At 58.4% G+C, this 17,173-nt stretch overlaps 2 protein-coding genes across 2 annotated transcripts in view; one reads left to right on the forward strand and one right to left on the reverse strand.

Moving 5' to 3' along the window:
• The window catches only part of SORCS2 (sortilin related VPS10 domain containing receptor 2), a 539,078-nt gene that overhangs the window by 295,305 nt on the left and 226,600 nt on the right, over positions 1-17,173 (reverse strand). The gene's annotated exons all lie outside the window — the stretch shown is intronic.
• PSAPL1 (prosaposin like 1) lies at positions 5,244-8,088 on the forward strand. Its single transcript, XM_077137110.1, has one exon. The coding sequence runs from the start codon at positions 5,252-5,254 to the stop codon at positions 6,806-6,808; it is 1,557 nt and encodes a 518-aa protein (XP_076993225.1). The 5' UTR covers positions 5,244-5,251; the 3' UTR covers positions 6,809-8,088.

The raw sequence follows: 17,173 nt of genomic DNA on the forward strand, positions 1-17,173 counted from the left end.
GAGCCACGGGCTCCCACACAGCCCCTGGCAGCTGCCACCTCCTGGCTTATCTCCTGCTCGGGGCCCTTGCTGGGCTCTCCCACAGGGGTGCTTTCCTGGAGGGGTCCCGGGTGCTGGCCTACGGGAGCCCCACTCCTGCGCCCTCACCTGGGGCGCCCTCCTTTCCCAGCCCTCACAAAGGGTATTTCTATGCGTGCTGTCTTCTGCCTTCTCAAAGGCAGCGGAAGGACCCTTTGAGCAAGAGCTGGGGGCTATGGTGCGTCCTTTGTGTGTGCCCCCACCTCACTCACAGCTGCAAGCCCAGAAGTGCTTTCCCTCCCGGAGTGCTTCCCCCAATACCACCTCTATTGGCTTCACCTGTGCAGAGAGGGGCCCTCGCAGGCACCTGGCTGCCAGGGCACACGCCCTCCCTGCTTTCTTTGGCTGCACAGGCCTCCTTTCCACCTGGTGCTAGAAAGGTACTTCTGGATTCGCCTGTCCACAGCTGGTCTCCCTGCTCTGCTGAGCCCACAGTGCCTAGTAGAGCCCCCCCAGAACCAGCAGGGCTCTGAACACGCCTGGAGCAAACTAGGGGATGAATTGTGGCCCCAGGTACCAGTGCAGCTGGGCTGAAGGTAGGGTCCTGGGGGGGCTAGGAAAGTCACTCAGGACCAGGGAAGGGCAGAGGGTAAGAGCAAGGCTGCCCTGGCTATGAATAGGGAGGCAAGAGATGGTGGAAGAGATGGGGCGGGAGGTGGGGTATGGCCCCCCTAGGGCCATTGCAGTCAGGGGTTGGCATTCTGGACAATCCCTGCAGTCCCAAACTCTGTGCTTCCCATCCCCTGTCCTTCCTCCGCAGTGGCCTGGGGACTGATGGCGAAATGGAGGGGAGAGGGCTGGAAGAGGAGGGGGAGAGGGAGGGGAAAGGGGGAGGGGGAGGGGTAGAGGGAGGGGAGGGGAGGGGAGGGGGAGGGGGAGGGGGAGGGATTCTTCCCACGAGCTCAGCATCCACACCTTCCTTGCTCCCGTGGTGAGGGTGCTCCTGCCTGCCTGAAGCCAAAGCCAGCCCAGTGCCCCCCAAGGAAAATCCTCCGGGAAGAATGCAGCTGCCCTCCCCTTCCTTTTCCCATGGGCTCCAGGTAAGAGCCCCACACATGTCGGCCCCCCTTCCCTCCCCCTCAACCACCTGGGAACCAGAACAGGAAGGAAATGCATTTCTGGTAACCTTTTTTAAACCTGTGGAACTCATTTTTTAAATATCAAGAACGCTACCATGTTAAATTGGGAGTGGTATTGAATGTGTGTTGTATCATTTTCTGTAATCTCTGCAGGTCTGAAACTGGAGCAATGCATAGCAAGCAGCTCGCTCAGCCCTGCAAACCGGCGCCGCCACTCAGGAAGTCCTGCTGGCAGGCTCCGCTGTGCTCCGCCGAGTCTCTGCCAAGGTGCACGCCCAGCAGACACCCGCCCAGCCGCGCCGGAAGGCGGCCATGTGCTCAGGGTGGGGATGTTTGAAGAATCCCCAACTAGAAACTGCCCAAAGGCCAGTCCGTGGTGGATAAACAGACAGGGGGTGAACCACAGAAAAAACCCTCCCCAGCCGCGTGCGTGAGCAACCTGCAGCCACACCGACAAACCTCCCACGGCGAGTGAGAGAAGCAGGCACACGAGAGAACACGAGGTCTCGCTCCCTTAGTAGAAGCTTCAAAAATGGGTGAAATGAATCTATGGCACAAACATAAAACAAAAGCGGTGTGTGATCACTAAGTGCAATGGGTGATGGTGGATTGGAAAATAAAATCCCGACAAAATACAGCCTTGGGCCACTGATGACATTTGGATGCAGGCTGGGGGTGAGCACACTGCATTGCAATACTGCATTGCAACAGTGTGACCATCGTCAATTTTGATTAATGCACAGTGGTTATGAAAGAGTTTGTCCTTGTCCTTAGGAAACATACATGACCTGATTGGGGGCAAAGAGACAGGACGTGTCCAGCCTACTCTCCTTGGGTTATGAAAATGTAATATGTAAATATGTGTGTGAATTCACAGTGATGGACAGGGAGGGAGGGAAGAAGATACGGAGAAACAGATGGACAAACAGACCGATGAGAGACAGAAGGGAGGAAGGAGGGCAGCGAAGACAGAAGGAGGGAATGATAAAGCAAATACGTGAACGTTTCTGGGTGAAGCATGTTATACTATTTTTGCAACTTTTCTTAAAGTTCAGAATTCTATAAAAAAAAATGCAACCCTCCCCCCCAAAAAACAAACAAGTAGGATCTGGAGAAACCAGAACCCTCAGTCGCTACTTGGGGAGGGGGAATTGGGAGGACCGATTTGGGAAATGGCCTGGCAATCAACCCCACAGAGATGGGGAGACACGAGCACCCCAAGACAGGCACAGAAATGTCCAGAGAAACAGCTTCCACAATAGCTCCAAACTGGAAATGCCCCAGCTGCTCCACTGTGGTAGAGCAGATGGATGAGCTGCGCTGTGTTCACCCCACTCGATTCAGCCGAGAAACGAGAACGCACAACCCACACCTCACACAGCAGCATGGAGACAACACTGAGCCGAAGAAGCCAGGTCCAGAACAGACCAAAGAAATCTCGCTGCCAGGAGCTGGGCGGGTGCTTTCTGGGGTGGGGGCGTAAGGCGGCGGGGGCTCCTGGGAACTGCTGATAGTCTGCTCTGGACCTGGGAGCCGGTTTAGCTTGTGAACTTCGTTGAGCTGAACTCTGATGATGCGCCCTTGGTGTATATATGAAATATCTTGATCAAAAGTTAAAAATTGGGACGTCCAGAAGAACAGAGCTCTATGTACATTTTTTTGTATGCTGTGTGGTAGGGGTCACATTTCATTTTTTCTATGTCACTGTCCGATTCTTACAGCAGCATTTGTTGAATTTTTTTTTTGGTGGGAGACAGTGCACAGGCCGGGAATCAAACACAGGTCTCCCTCACGGCAGGCGAGAATTCTACCACTGAACTATATACATTTTTAAAATAAAAAATTAATGCAGTAACAAACAGTCAAAGGGCTTGAGCAGATATTTGGCCAAGGAAAATGTACAAATGGACAGCAGTAAGTATCTGAAAAGATGCTCAACATTATCAGCAATCAGGGAAATGCAAATGAAAACCAGCATGAGATCCCATTTCACACCCACCGGAGTGCCTACTGTTTACAAAATGAGACATCACAACTGTTGGAGAGGATGTGGAGAGAGGAACGCACATCCATTGTTGGCTGGGATGTGAAACAGTGCAGCCGTGGGAGACAGTTTGGCAGCTCCTGGAAACAGAGACTTACTGCATGGCCTGACAATTCCACACCCAGGTACATGCCCGAGAGAACCGAAAGCAGGGACTTGAGCAGGTGTCTGCACACCAGTGTTCACAGCAGCATTATTCCCAAAAGCCAAAAGGCAGAAGCAACCCAAGTGTCTGTCAACAGAGGAACAGCTACACAAAATGTCATCCATATGTGGGGGAATATTATTCTGTCGTGAAGAGGAGCGGAGGGCTGGCCCACGCTGCAATGTGGGTGAACCTGGGCGTGAAATAAGCCCGACACAAAAGGACAGGCCTCGTCTGCGTCCACTTATGGGACATCCAGCATAGGCAAATCACAGAGGCAGAAGCCAGATTAGAAGCGACCAGGGGCCAGGGGGAGGGAAAGGCGGAGTTAGTGCTGAAGGGGTGCACGGTTCCTTTGGGGGTGATGGGTGGTGGTGAGGGCAGCATGGCATTATAAATGTAATTAATGCCAAGAGAAAGTGTTAAAATGGGGACTTGTGTGTTATAAATATGTCACCACAATAAAAATTAAAACAGATGAAAGCAAGCGAATAAATCCAGGACTTGGGAGGTGGGGGCTTGTGCTGGGCTGCATCGAGGATGGAGGCAGAGGAGGCCACGGGGCTGGGAGGGTCCCCAACCCCACCGTTTCCCACGGCATGCATGGACACTGCATAAACTTTAGGGCCCAGGTAGAGCGGACGGTGGGCACGGCCTTATTAAAATGGCCCTTCTCAGCCAGCCTGAGCCTCGGCTCGGTGCTCCAACCCCCTTGGCCCGCCGGCCGCCACCCTGAGAGCCAGAGACCAGGCCTGGCCTCTTGCTCCGGAGCGGAGCACCACAGAAGGAGCGCGGTGCGTCGGAGTCTGTGCGCGCTCAGCCCCGTGCTGCCAGCAGCCCGTCCACATTCCTCCAGCTGCCATCGCCCTCTCAGGCCCCATGCCTGACCCACATAGCTGGGCCACCTTCCTGCCGAGCATCCAGGCCCAGGAATGCGAGCGCAGGGCTCACACCCACCCCAGGGGGCCCTCCCCTCTGGCCTCTGCCCTGCCCAACTCCAGAGAGGAAGGCGGAGGGGACCTGGGTGGCAAGCCATGGCCATCAGGCTGCGCCTGCCCACACTCAGGCTCTTGCCTAAGGAAGAGCTAAGATGACAACAGAGGCAGAATGGACAAACCCCTCTTGTGTGTGGGTATTTCAACAAATACTGAAAGCATGTGTCTACACTGGCCCACGCTCGGCTTTTGAGAGAAGGTTCCTGAATGAGGAAACTGGCTGGACCCAGGCACAGGTTTCCTGTGGCTTTTACATGGCTGGTCCTCACAGTTGGACATACGCCCTCACTTTGCAGATTAGGACACAAGGATCAACAGGCACAACTTTCCCAGCTGCAGCCAGGGGGACCAGGAGTCGGCATTTGAACCACAGGCCAGTTGCACAATTTTAAGGCCAGCTGCAGAAAGTTTTGGTAATGAGCCATTTACGGAATTTCTTTATTCTTATGGCAAAAAAAACAAAACAAAACCATGGGATGGCCAGGATGGGGGCAGAGGATCCTCCAGGGTGTCCTATTCTAAGAGGGGATCCAAGAATGTGAACAAGTCCAGATGCAGGGAAGGGACTCCAGGGGTTGCTGTGGCCCTGGGCGGGGTTGGGGGGACAGGAGACACAGCCGAGGAGTCCAAGAGGCTTCCCGGGAAAACCATCTTGATGCTGCGCGTCATTAAAACCTAGGTGGGGATTTGAAAGACAAACGGGAGTCAGCGCAGGGGCAAAGAGGGAGGTGCAGGCAGAGGCAGGCGCGCTGGGGCCTGGGGTGGTGAGTCCCGGGGAGGGGGATGAGTCAGGCTGCGGGGGGCGGGGGCGGGGCGGCCTGTGTGCACCTGCCCGGGGCCCAGGGCGAGGTCGGGTTTATAGAGCCACAGGGCGGCCGGGCTGCATTGGAGCGGCTGATCCCCGGGCAGCATGCTGTGCGCGCGGCTCCTCCTGGCTGGCCTGCTGGGGGCCGCGGCTGGCCCCATGTCCCTGCCCCCCGAGTGCGCCAAGGGCTCCGCGGTGTGGTGCCGGGACCTGCAGGCGGCCGCGCGCTGCGGGGCCGTAGGGCACTGCCAGCAGGCCGTGTGGGGCCAGCCCGCCATCTGGTCCCTGGCCTGCGACCTCTGCAAGGATGCAGCCACAGCGGCACTGGGCCGCGGGCTAAAGCCCGAGACCCCCGAGATGGACACCCTGGCCTCGGTGAGGAGGACCTGTGAGTGGCTCCCCAGCCTGGAGTCCGCCACCAGGTGCCAGGGGATAGCGGACACCCACCACGTGGCCATCCTGGGCATGCTCCGTGGAGACGCAGGCCGCGGCCCGGGGCAGGCGTGTGCGGCCCTCACCCTGTGCCAGCCGCTGCAGGGACACCTGGTCACCCCAGGGCTGCTGTCCTCGGAGGCTGCTTCCAACCCGGGGGATCCGCTCTCGACCGACGGCCGCCTCACCTTCCGCCCCCCGCTGCCCTCTCTGTGCCGGGACTGTGTCCAGCTGGTCACCCGGCTGCAGGAGGCCGTGCATGCCAACGTGTCCCTGGTGGACGCCAGCTTGCAGGAGCAGTGTGAGTCCCTGGGGCCCAGCTTGGCCCTCTTCTGCAAGAACTACCTCGACCAGCTCTCCGCCCCTGCCGGGCAAACCCTGGTGCTCCTGGCGCCGCAGGCCACCTGCAGAAGGGGCGGGTTCTGCGGGGAGCCCACGGGCCCAGCCCCCTGGTTGCACGCAGCCGCCGTGGACGGGGTCCCTGCCCTGGAGCTCACGGAGCCAAGGAAGAAGGGCGAGATCCAGATGAAGGTGGGCCTGACCTGCGAGGTGTGTCTGAGCGTGGTCCAGCAGCTGGACCAGTGGCTCGACTCCAGCAGCACCGTGGCGGTCATCACACACTCTCTGGAGCGTGTGTGCACCATCATGCCCTCGGCCATGGTGCAGCAGTGCATCACCTTGGTGGACACCTACTGCCCGTCCCTGGTGCAGCGCGTGGCCAAGATCACCCCGCAGAAGATGTGCACCAGCCTCCGGTTGTGTGGCCGCCGCCGGCGCGCACGCGCCCTGCCCCCCCTCCGCCCCAGCCTGCCAGTGCCCCTGCTGGACGACGAGAGCTACGGCACCTTCTGTAACAGCTGCCTGAGGTTCTTCCAGCAGTCCAGCAACACCCTGGACCGGATGACCACCAAGCGCGACATCCTGGCGGCCTTCAGGGGCGGCTGCCGCCTCCTGCCCCTGTCCTACGCCATGCAGTGCAACCACTTCGTCACCACCTACCATCCCGTGCTCTTCGAGAGCCTCAAGGCCTTGACGGACCCCATCACCGTGTGCAAGCAGATGGGCGCCTGCCACGTGCCCCAGAACTCGCTGCTGGGCACTGACCAGTGCGCCCTGGGCCCGAGCTTCTGGTGCCGCAGCCCGGAGACCGCGGCCCTCTGCAACGCGGTGGAGCACTGCCAGCAGCACGCGTGGAGGGAGCAGGCCTTGCAGGCCGGGAGACACGCATGACCGTCGCAGCCTGGGACCCGGAGCTTGCCCGTGTCGGTCCCCGCGGGCTCAGCCGGCTTGTGTTTTCTTGAATCCTGTGGGGACCCTAGGAGGTCGGTGCTGCCCCATCCCCATTTCACAGATGAGAAACTGAGGCTCGTAGGGGGGAAACCAGAAGGGATTAGAGCTCTGATTCAAACCCAGATGGATTTGGTCCCAAAGACACTGTCTTCCAAATGATGCCATGTGGCTTTGTCCCGGCCTTTGGTGGATCAGAGCCAACGCCGGCCAAGGCCCCTCAGTGTCCATCACTGAGCTGTTCTAACAGTCTGGGGGTGCCTGGCAGGGGCCTCTCAGTGCCACCGCCACCCCTTGCTGGATGGGTGTCATGGCTGGGAGCTGGGCAGGAATAATGGCAAGGTGAGCAGAGGCAGGAGGCAGAGGGACAGGTGGAGAGGAGCAAGTGAGCTGCCACCACCTGCCCTGTGGCTCCAGGAGGCCTGCGGTCACCAGCCACGACCAATCACTTAGGTCTGAGCTCTGTACCCTGGGGTTCCTGGGGGCAGTCCCCTGCAGGACCGGAAAACACGCATATGTGGGAGAAGTCTGGGAATTTAGTCTTTCTCTCCAAGGGGTGCTTGGACTTCCAGCACAGTACCTGCCACACCTCGGCCCACCATGGGGGCCCTCCCTTCACACCCCGGCCTCTCAGCCACCCTCGTAATGGGCAGACAGAAAGCTTAAGGGTGTGCTCCAAATCAGGAGAGCAAAATGGGCCGGGTGGAAGCCAGTAAGGGTTTAGAGTGGCTTCTGGAGAACGTGGGCCAAGGAGGGCAGAAAAGTCCTTTAGCCTGTCAGCGCCTTGGCTTTCTAGTCTGTAGAATGGGGATGACAAAACTTGCCTGGTGGGGATGCTAGAGAATTCAAGATGTCCACGAACTGCCTTTCCTCAAAGACCAACAGCTCCCTGTCTGCCAGCACCTGCAAAACCCATCTCAGAAGATCAGTGGGTATCTCTGGGATGGGCTGGCTGGGCAAGAATTTTGTAAATCACAAAGCAGTATCCAAATGATGTTTGCTGTACTTTTATTCTCACGGAAAGCCATGGCCCAAAAGCTGCCCTAACACCCTCTCCACCTTCCTTCAAGCCTCGCCAAGATGCCCCCTCCTCCAGGAAGTCTGCCTTGATGCTCTCAGCCTGTTCGGGTGCCCACAGTGGTTTCCTCCCTCACTGTGCTGTCACTGTGCACACCGCAAGGATATCCCCTGCAGGGGACTCATGCTGCACCCTCCTGCCCAGCCCGCAGTCATTAACTCAATCCCTCTTGGGCTGACTTTTCACATGAGGCCTGGGTTGGGGAGGCCCAGTGAGGGACTTCAGATTAATTACCCTCTTGAACAAGGTAGCAAGTGCCCAGGCCTGGGCTGGCAAACCTGTGGGTGGGCGCCCTAGTGATGGGCTGTCAAGCAGGTCTGCCCTCTTCAGTAATCGTCCCCAGGCCTGGCCACACCTGGGATTCCAGGCATGATTGGCCTGAATTTGCAGACTCCTCCATCCCAGCCCTGCCCAAGATGGGGACAGCCACGGCTGCTGATCCGGCTGCCCACGGCCGCGGGAAGGCGGTTCCCTGCCAGATTCCCCAAAGACCCGGGTCCCCAGGAATGGGCCTTGAGCTTGTCAATCGGACTGGCCACGCCTTTCCGGACAGCACAGAGCCGAGGGGCCCCTCTGCCTGGACACGAGTCCTGGGGACACCTGCCGACAGGTGTGGGGCCCCTCATAGCTTGTCTGACCTGAAACCAACCTGCCGAGACGTCACTGGCTGCAGCACCACCTGCAGAGGGTCGGGAGGGCTGGGTGCCCACACCTGCAGGAGACTCGTCCTCCTGGAGTGGACACACTCACCCTGACCCTCCGGGCCGAGCTGCCCAGCCTCCCCCAACCCAAAGCTACCTGAAACCAGCACTCCACAGCCAGGGAGGGTGGGCAGTGGTCCCTGCATGTCCCACCCCCTAGCTACGCCCACCCCAGGCCTCGGTTCCACAGCTGCCAATTATATCGGCCCGGCTCAAATGCGTCACCGTGTGTACTGGGTGACCAGGGTGACTGCTCACTGCCAGCCTGCCTGGGGCAGCTGGAGAGTCCCAGCCCTGGGCCCACTCACTCCTCACTCCCCCAAAGCACCACTAATGCCTCCCCCACTTCCTGGCATTCCACCCTTCCCCCACTAAGGTCCTGACCTGGTTGGTCACCTTACTCATCTCCCTCTGCAGGTCCCCAGAACCCAGCCCTTGGCCCTGAACCTGGCTGTACAGCAAAGGTCTGTTTGGGGTAGCGGGGTGGGGAGGGGGGCAGGGCAGGTGGCTTCTGGGGCTCACTGTCCCTGGAAGGCAGAAAAGGCCGGGGTTGGGGCCCACAGTTGCGGCACCAGCAGCTGCCCCCTGCCCTCGGCAAGCCCATGCAACCTGGCTCGAAAGCTGCTCCATCTCAGGGCTGGAGAAGGCTTCCCAGGCAAGGGGCAGGGGCCAGCGGGTGGTCTGTGCTGTGCACTGCCAAGGGGAAACAGCAGCCCAGCAGGAGATGAGCTTGGGAGACCCATGCCAGCAGGGGTGGGAAATCGAGGCAGACCCTGCACGTAGATTCCCGGGCCCAGCCACAGCCCCTTAGAGGGGAGGCAGCCCCCAGCCAGAAAGCGAGAGCCTTCCTCACAGAGCCAGCCCCCGTGGACAGACCCCCATGCCTCCTGCCAAACAGGTGCTGGCCCCTTCAAAGGCCACAACAAGTCAGAGGCCTGGGAACTTCCAGGAAACCTATATATGGTGGCCATCCTACTTTCCCATCCAAACCACAGTACCAGAGGCTTTGTCGAGGGGAGAAGTGTTGAAGGGTTGATTTTGTTTCTATGGGGCTTCGAGGAAAAGCAGTATACTGGTAGAAACTTTTCACTGCATCCAGTGGCACCCTTATTGCAAAGACTTAATTTATATAATCCAGGCACTTCTGGAGACTCCAGGTAGCAGTGAGCATGGGCTGCTGACTGCCACTAAAAGGACAGTTAGAGAACTGTCCACTTTTCCCTCCTCCTCCCCTTCCCTGTTACCTCCAGAGATGAAGCCCAGATGCGCTCCCTCACAATAAAAGGAAGCCTTGAAAACACCCCAACCACACCTAAGGTGAGGTCAAGGATAACCTCTGCTTATCTCACCGAGGCCCCCACTGTGCCAGATACGGCCCCCAGAGCTCTGTGCAGCTTCTCTCCATAGCTACCCATGAAACGAATGCTGTTAGCATTCCATCTGTAGACGTGGAAACAGGCCCAGAGAAGTTAAGTAACTTGCCCAAAGCCACACAGCCATTAGGAGGCAGGGCTGGAATCAAACCCAGGCAGAAGCAAGGCCTGTGCTCTTGGCCCTCCTGCCTTCTACACTGGAAACCTTGAGTTCAAGTCCTGCTCCACCACCAGGTGGCCTTGGCCTCAGAGTCCTCCTTCTTCAACGGGGCAGTTAATCCAAACTCCCAGCGTGCTCAGCAGGATTGACATCATTGAGGTGGGGGGACGCCACAGGGCAATCTACACAGAGTGAGCAGCAGGACTTTTAAAATCACACACTGCCCTTAGACATTCATCTTTCTTTCTGTTTTTCTACCTTGCCTCTTCTAATGCGTCTCCATCATTTGGTTTTTGCATGCCTTCCTCATAAGACTCATCTCGCTTTCTAGGTCTGATGTGGCCAATGAGTACCTTCTCAGTCTTCCACTTTCTGCTGCTTTTTCCTTATCCAATTCCTTCCAGGTGAGAGCGCCTCCTGCACCCGCCGGGGCCGACTGCATCGGAGTTCACAGTCCCTACGCAGGAGCGTCTATGAGACAAGTCCGTGCACACACACCTACACACACATTTCCTTATTGTCCTGATTAGTTTTACTTCAAATTTCCCAAAAATTATCACCCAGCAACAGCTCCCCTTTTCCCCCATCCCCAGGAGCCTGCAATCTACTTTCTGTCTCTATGAATTTGCTAATTCTAGATATCGAGCACATGTGAAATCATACGGCTGGGTCCTTCTGTGCCTGGCTTCTTTCACCCGGCAGAATGTTTCCAAGGTGCAATCATGTTGCAACAGGTCTAGAACTTCATTCCTTACTACAGACGAGTACCAGCCCACGGCAAATGTGGACCACATCTTATTCATCTGGTGATGGACATTTGTATTGCCACCACATACTGCTGCAACAAACTCTGGTGTGCGAATACCTACCCAAGTCCCCGCTTTCGGTTCTTTGGGGTATATCCCTAGGAGTGGAGTTTCCAGGTGGTTTGGTAATTCTGTGCTTAACCTTCCAAAGAGCTGCCAAACTGCTTTTTTGGCACGTTGGCTGCACCATTTTACTTCCCCACATACAGACTGGCCAAGTCCCATCTCTGCTGCAGACCCAGGCGTGAAACCAGGGCACCTTCTCGCACTCCCCTGTGCCAGCCTCCGTGTAAGGGGGCTCTGGCCAGATGGAACCACGTCTCTGGAAGCACTTTGCAAACTCGTGCGCCTTTTACGAACTCTGGGTCTCATAGATGGTCGATTTTGTCAAGTCATACTGGGTTCTCTTAAAGCACGAGCCTCCCCCACTTTGCGCCCATGGGAGCACCTATGGGTGTCTGCTGTGCTTTAGGAGCGACGCTGGTGCTTTGCAGGCCCTGCCCGGCTCCCTGCCATGCCTCCTGGCCTGGCTCACTCTCTGACTGCCTCAGGACTTTTACCCTGGCTGGTCCCTATGCTTGGGGAGCATCCCGACCATAATGAATTCTCTCATCCGTCATCAGATGGAATTTCAATGCCCCTCAGTGTCTTCCTTCCTTCCCTGCATTTGTGGTGGCAGGGGCACCTGTATCACCATGTGTCACAGGTACCCCCAAACCAGACCCATGCTCCGGGGGCCACGGGCTCATGCCTCTTCCGCATTTTGCACATGCTGATCCCCCCTGGAATGCCTTGGCCCCGGCTGCGAGGAGGCCTCTGCCACCCCTCTGGGACCCCCAGCTCTGCACATGCTCAGCCTTCACCACCTCCCCACTGCGCCCTGCACCTGGGACCCAGCCTGGTGCCCTGCCCTCTCCCTGCAGGTCCTCGGGCTCCCTGTCTCTGGGCCCCACTACTCGTGCAGGATCCGCCCAGGCCCCACCAGCCCCACCAGCCCCACCACTTCCCCTTGCACCTCCCTCCCCCGTCACCCTGACCTTGACTGTGCCTGTGACCAGTTGGGCTCGGCCTGCCTCCCTTGGCCCTCTGAGCTCGCCCCTCCCTTCTGCACTCTCAGATGTCACCTCCCAGGGCGGCCTTCTCTGGACCCCTCCCCAGCACGGACGCCTCCTCTCCCTGCTGCTGTGTTCGCTGTTCTCTCCTCAGCCCGCGACACCAGTGGGCACGCTACCTGTTGCACTTATCCATCTTTCTGGCAGCATGGGTGCTGGGAGGGTGGGCCCTGCTTGCCCCCTCACCCAGGGCTGAACTGGCAGACAGCCTCCGTGGGGACAGGCTGGACAAACAGTGAGCGCTGGCCACTACCGTGACCACCCTTTTCAGCCCAGACAGACAGAGACCCCTTACAGGATGCCACAGCGGGCTCAGAGGTTTCTAGAAGGGTGAGCCATGGCCCAGGCCTTCCAGGGATAAAATGCAGACCCACCATCCCTTGGTAAATGAAAAGTGAAGCAGGTCATCAGCTCCAAAGTCTTCAAGTCTCTTTTTTTTGCCTCTCCCCACCTGGGTCACAATTCCAGTCCCCAGGCCAGCAGAGCCTCTGTGGCCCGGAGAAGACAGGGCCTTGCAGGGGCCCCACCAAGGGGTTCGGGCCTCGAGCCCGTTGCTGTGCTGAGTTCAGGGTCCGGCTCCAACCACAGGGCGGGCAAGAACAGCTGCATTGTTACCCAGAGGCCCCCGAGCCCGCGCCCCATCGATGTACACAGCAGCGCCCCCAAGAAACCCTGCCGCACCCCACATTCAATAACGTCGCCAAACATGACTTGCAAGGCTCAAACGGGGCCAGAATTCTCCTCGAGACAGCTGGGAGACTGTGGTGGAGGCGCAGGGGGGTTGGACTTTCATCTCCACCCATCACGCCAGACCCAGAAATGACCACACCTGCCCCCTCCTCTGTCCCCCAGACCACCACCACCACCGCCACTGCCTCGAGCCCGTCTGGCACAGGGTCCCCTGCCCCGGGAAGGCCACCCTCATCACGCATCACTCAGCCTGGCCCCATGTTTTCTAGAAAGAAAGGACAACCCTGGAAGCCACATGGAAGAATATGGGCTCTGGAGCCAGCAGATTTGAGCCCAGCTGCTCATCTCACTAGCTGTGTGACCTTAGGCAAGCTCCTAACCCTCTCTGAGCCTCAGCTTCCACAGGAGTCAAAGTGGGGCATCAGAGTGCCCGCTGCAATGGGGTTTTCTGGAAAACGAAGCAAGGGATCCAACAGGGCCCCCCACAGCACCAAACGCTCACCCCACCATCCCATGGTGTCGATGACACAGGCGCCAGCCCCCTCCCTGGGCCGACCGGCTGCAGTTTCCTGCAGTGTGGGTATGTTGGGAGCCATTCCAGGCCTCTGCTAGGCGACCCCAAGGCTTGGCGCTCACCCCTCCCGGCCTCCAGGTGTCCCCTAATGGCCTGCCACAGACAGTCACCAAAACTCCTGCCGTTGAGTCCAATCTAATCATGAGGTTGACAGGGAGAATCTGGCAGGAACAGGGAGGGGACGGGGAGAGGTGAGAGAGAGAGAAAGAAAGGGAGGCGGTAAAGAGCTAGAGAGAGACAGAGACAGAAAAAGAAAGAGAGAGACAGATAGAAAGAGAGAAGGGGACTTTTCTCTGCCGGAGCGTGGGTCTCCCCCAGGAGGTGGCATTCGAGCACGTTGAGACCACAGCGCTTCACCGCGAGGTGGCTGAGCCCCAGTGAGCAGCGGGCGCTGCAAGTGGCCCTCCAACAGCTGGATGGGGCACGCTGGGAGGAAGGACAGCCAAGCACGGACTCCCCAGCAGGCTCGGGGCCTCCGGCCACAACCCCCTCGCCATCAACCCAGCTCCATAGGCAAACGCAGCAGCACTGGGGGGGGCTTTTAAGTGCGATTCTTTCTGGGGCAAAACGTGTTGACAGATAAGAGTCTGCAGAGACAGGAAACCACCACACACTGGTTCTCCTGAGTCCTGCAGGGGATTGAACACGGACTGGTGCTCTGGAGGCCTGGTGTCCCAGGACAGTTCCCCTCAGTTTCCCTTCTGAAGCTTAAGGAGGTTGAACAAGCTGGAAGCACAAGCAGCCCCTGGCGTCCGGGCCCCTCCAGCAGGATAGCGCCCAGCCCACACGGCAGCTCGACGGGACAGCAGGCCACTGCCACCCACCACCCAGTTTCAACAGAGGGTGGAACCCTGGCCACTTTATGTGAAACCTCTCAACTCTGAAATGTGGGCGGCTCAATAAAATAACTTTTTGAAAGATTATTGGCTCTGCTAGCTAAACACCACAGGCCTGCACCGCTGGCATTGGCCTCCGTTGGCTGGGAATCTCCTGAGCGGCTAAGGAGACAATCCAACGCCTGGGCGTTGGCCCCACTATTTGGGTGGCTCGGAAGCCCCGGATGTTTCTTTCCAGGTCCTTGGCCAAGGACAGGGCAAGGGTCACACCAGCGTCAGATTCCTAAGCAGGGAGGGGGCTAGGTCTCCAGGGGCTGCTGCCATTTACTTAGGATGACAGGGGTCACTACAAAATAAAGGGGGGGGCTCTCCTGTCCCAAACCAAGCGGGCCCCCCACTGCATTCTGGATTTATCGCGTTCCCGCACAACGACACGTTCAAGTCCGCCCGCCTGCGGGTGTGAATGCACTGTGAACTAGCATCTGGGAAGGCCCTATTAGTCAAGGTGAGGCCAAATTGACTCAGGGGGCCTTAATCCAGCGTGGCTGGGGTCCTAATAAGCAGAGGAAATGTGGACCCAGCAGTAGGAGACAGTCAGGGAGAGAGGCGGCCTGTGGACAACCATCGCTGGGAACTGCAGGCTTCAGAGCAGGCGCAGCCATGCTGAAATGTGAAATTGGACTTCCAGTGTTGATCCTGAGAGGCAATGCCTTCCTGTGGCTTGAGTGCACTAGTGGGTGATATTTGTTACAGTAGACTGGCTGACTAAGACACGCAAGGATGGACAAAATCACTAAACCCCACAGACAGTGAAAGGGGGAGCGGCATCTCTGCAAGGCCCTTTATCTAAGTCATAGTAGTCAAATGGCAGAAAAATCTCAAGAAGGAGGCTCCGTGCCTGCTGGACTGAGATGGGAGCTGAGAGAAGTCACATGCTGCCAGAGGCTGTACAGACGCTTGGGGCCACCTGTGGGACTCCACAGTGATAAGGGGCAAGGAATTTGGAACATACAGCAAAGCTAAAATATGGGCCCTTTGTCTGGCTGTTCCACTTTAGCCACTGTTAATGTAGGAGAATGTGAGACTCTGGAATGTGGAGGGGCAAAGAAAGCAGGAATGTGGAGGGCAGGCTTAGAAACCCAGCATGGCCGAGTACCCGCTGCGAATTCCACATATCTGAGGTCAGAGCATGGCGGGGGCAGCAGGGGTCCCAGACTCAGGCTCAGGAGGGGCAAGGTCTAGGGAAGCACCAGGGATCTGTCCTACCCTCTCCCTGATTCCACATCCTCCCCTGGAAACACTCCTTTTTCCAGGTTACCCAGGAACAAGATGCTTGCACTTCCTGATGGAGCAAGACCTGGGGGCTGTGATGTCCCCCGAATCTTGACTTCTGGGCTATCCCTGGCATGTCCTGTCATCTGAGATGAGAATATGGCCCTCCCCTGGCCCTTGCCCTCTGTTCTACAGTTGAGACCCTCCTGGGGAAACCAGCACAAGGCTGTCAGCCTCTGGGTGAGCCCCTGCTGCGGGCAACATGGGCCAGAAACGGACGCTCCCTGCATCCCCAGGCCAGGTGGAGGTGGGCTCAGCAAAGAGGAGGATCTGCTTACCGACACGCCTGGTGAATTTGGGCATGTCACCAGATCTTTGCGAGCATTCCAGTCCCCCCTCCCTGCAAGCTCCTGTTCTCAGAGGGTTCTGGAGGGAGATGCAATTAGGAGGAGGAACCGGGGGCTTAGAGGGGGCTGTCTTGGTGGATCCCCGGCCGGGCCCAGCACCCCAGCCCTCCCCCTTCCTCCTCTCATGCACACGTGCCAGGTCACAGGCCTCGGGGCTGGGGCAGCAGCGTCCATGCAGCCACGGGCTCCTCGATGGCTGCAGGGCTTTGGGGCCACCCCGAGCAGCGGGCCACCAGCCCGCACGGGTAGCAAGAGATGGCTGGGCACATTCCTCCTCTCTCCGCGTCCGGGCAGCTGTATCAGCAGCTGGGCCCAGCCAAGGGTTTACACCACGGACGTTGGCAAAGGCCACACATCAGGGCTTTCCTCCCGACAGCTGGCTGTTGAACACTCTCCAGCTCACCGCTGCTCTTAGATCGCCAGGCCTTAGGAAGCTGTGAGAACCTTCCAGCCCCGAGAGCACCCAGGGCCGCTCCAGGACCAGGGCAAGGGCAGATGGCAGCCACGGGCACCAACCTGCCCCCTCAGCAGCTCACAGGCCGGCGGCCCAGGCACACGCCCAGACCAGGCACTGCAGCCCAGTGGGGCAGGCACGAGGCATGGAAAGAAAAAATGCCATTAATAGAGCTTTAAAAATTGTCTTAAAGTAGCTACCCTCATACATAATGCATTTAAATCCTGAAATTATGATAAATGAACAGCAAGGAGTGAAAGTACATAATGGGGGGAGGTGCTTAAGAGGGGATAGTCAGTCGGGGCTGGTGTCTCCAAGGAGGGGCTGTAATCTGAAACTGGACTAAGAGGAGCCCCCCGTGCCGGGAGACTCATTTCAGGAGTAGGGTCGGCGGCGGTGAAAGTTGGGGCGCAGGAGAGGAGGGCAGAAGGCGGCGTGAGAAGGTGTGAGGGTGGCGGAAGTGGCCGGAAGGAGGTGGGCCGTGCCTGGCGGTGCCGGGGGTGAGCGAGAGCCACCGGCTGGCCATCGTCTGGGAACAGTAAGGAGCCACCTGCTCTCTGACAGTGTGTGCTGGCCACTAGGCGGCCAATGGCCTCTGCGGGGCAGGAGTGGGGACAGGGAAGCCAGCACGGTGGCTGGGGCAGGCAGACAGGTGAGGGAGGCAGGGGTGGTGCCCTGGGGTGGGGGAGGGGCCCCGGGGGCCTCTGGTCTGGAGGAAACCACTGGTTTTGGATGGAGGCTTTTTTGGAGGTGGAACTGAGGGTCTGGAGGAGGTGGTCTCTGGAAAGGGGCAGACAGAGGCCAGGCCCAGCCCTAACACAGAGGGGGCGTGGGTTGCCCTGCTC

This window comes from Tamandua tetradactyla, chromosome 19, assembly GCF_023851605.1.
Source record: "Tamandua tetradactyla isolate mTamTet1 chromosome 19, mTamTet1.pri, whole genome shotgun sequence".
Classification (NCBI taxonomy): domain Eukaryota; kingdom Metazoa; phylum Chordata; class Mammalia; order Pilosa; family Myrmecophagidae; genus Tamandua; species Tamandua tetradactyla.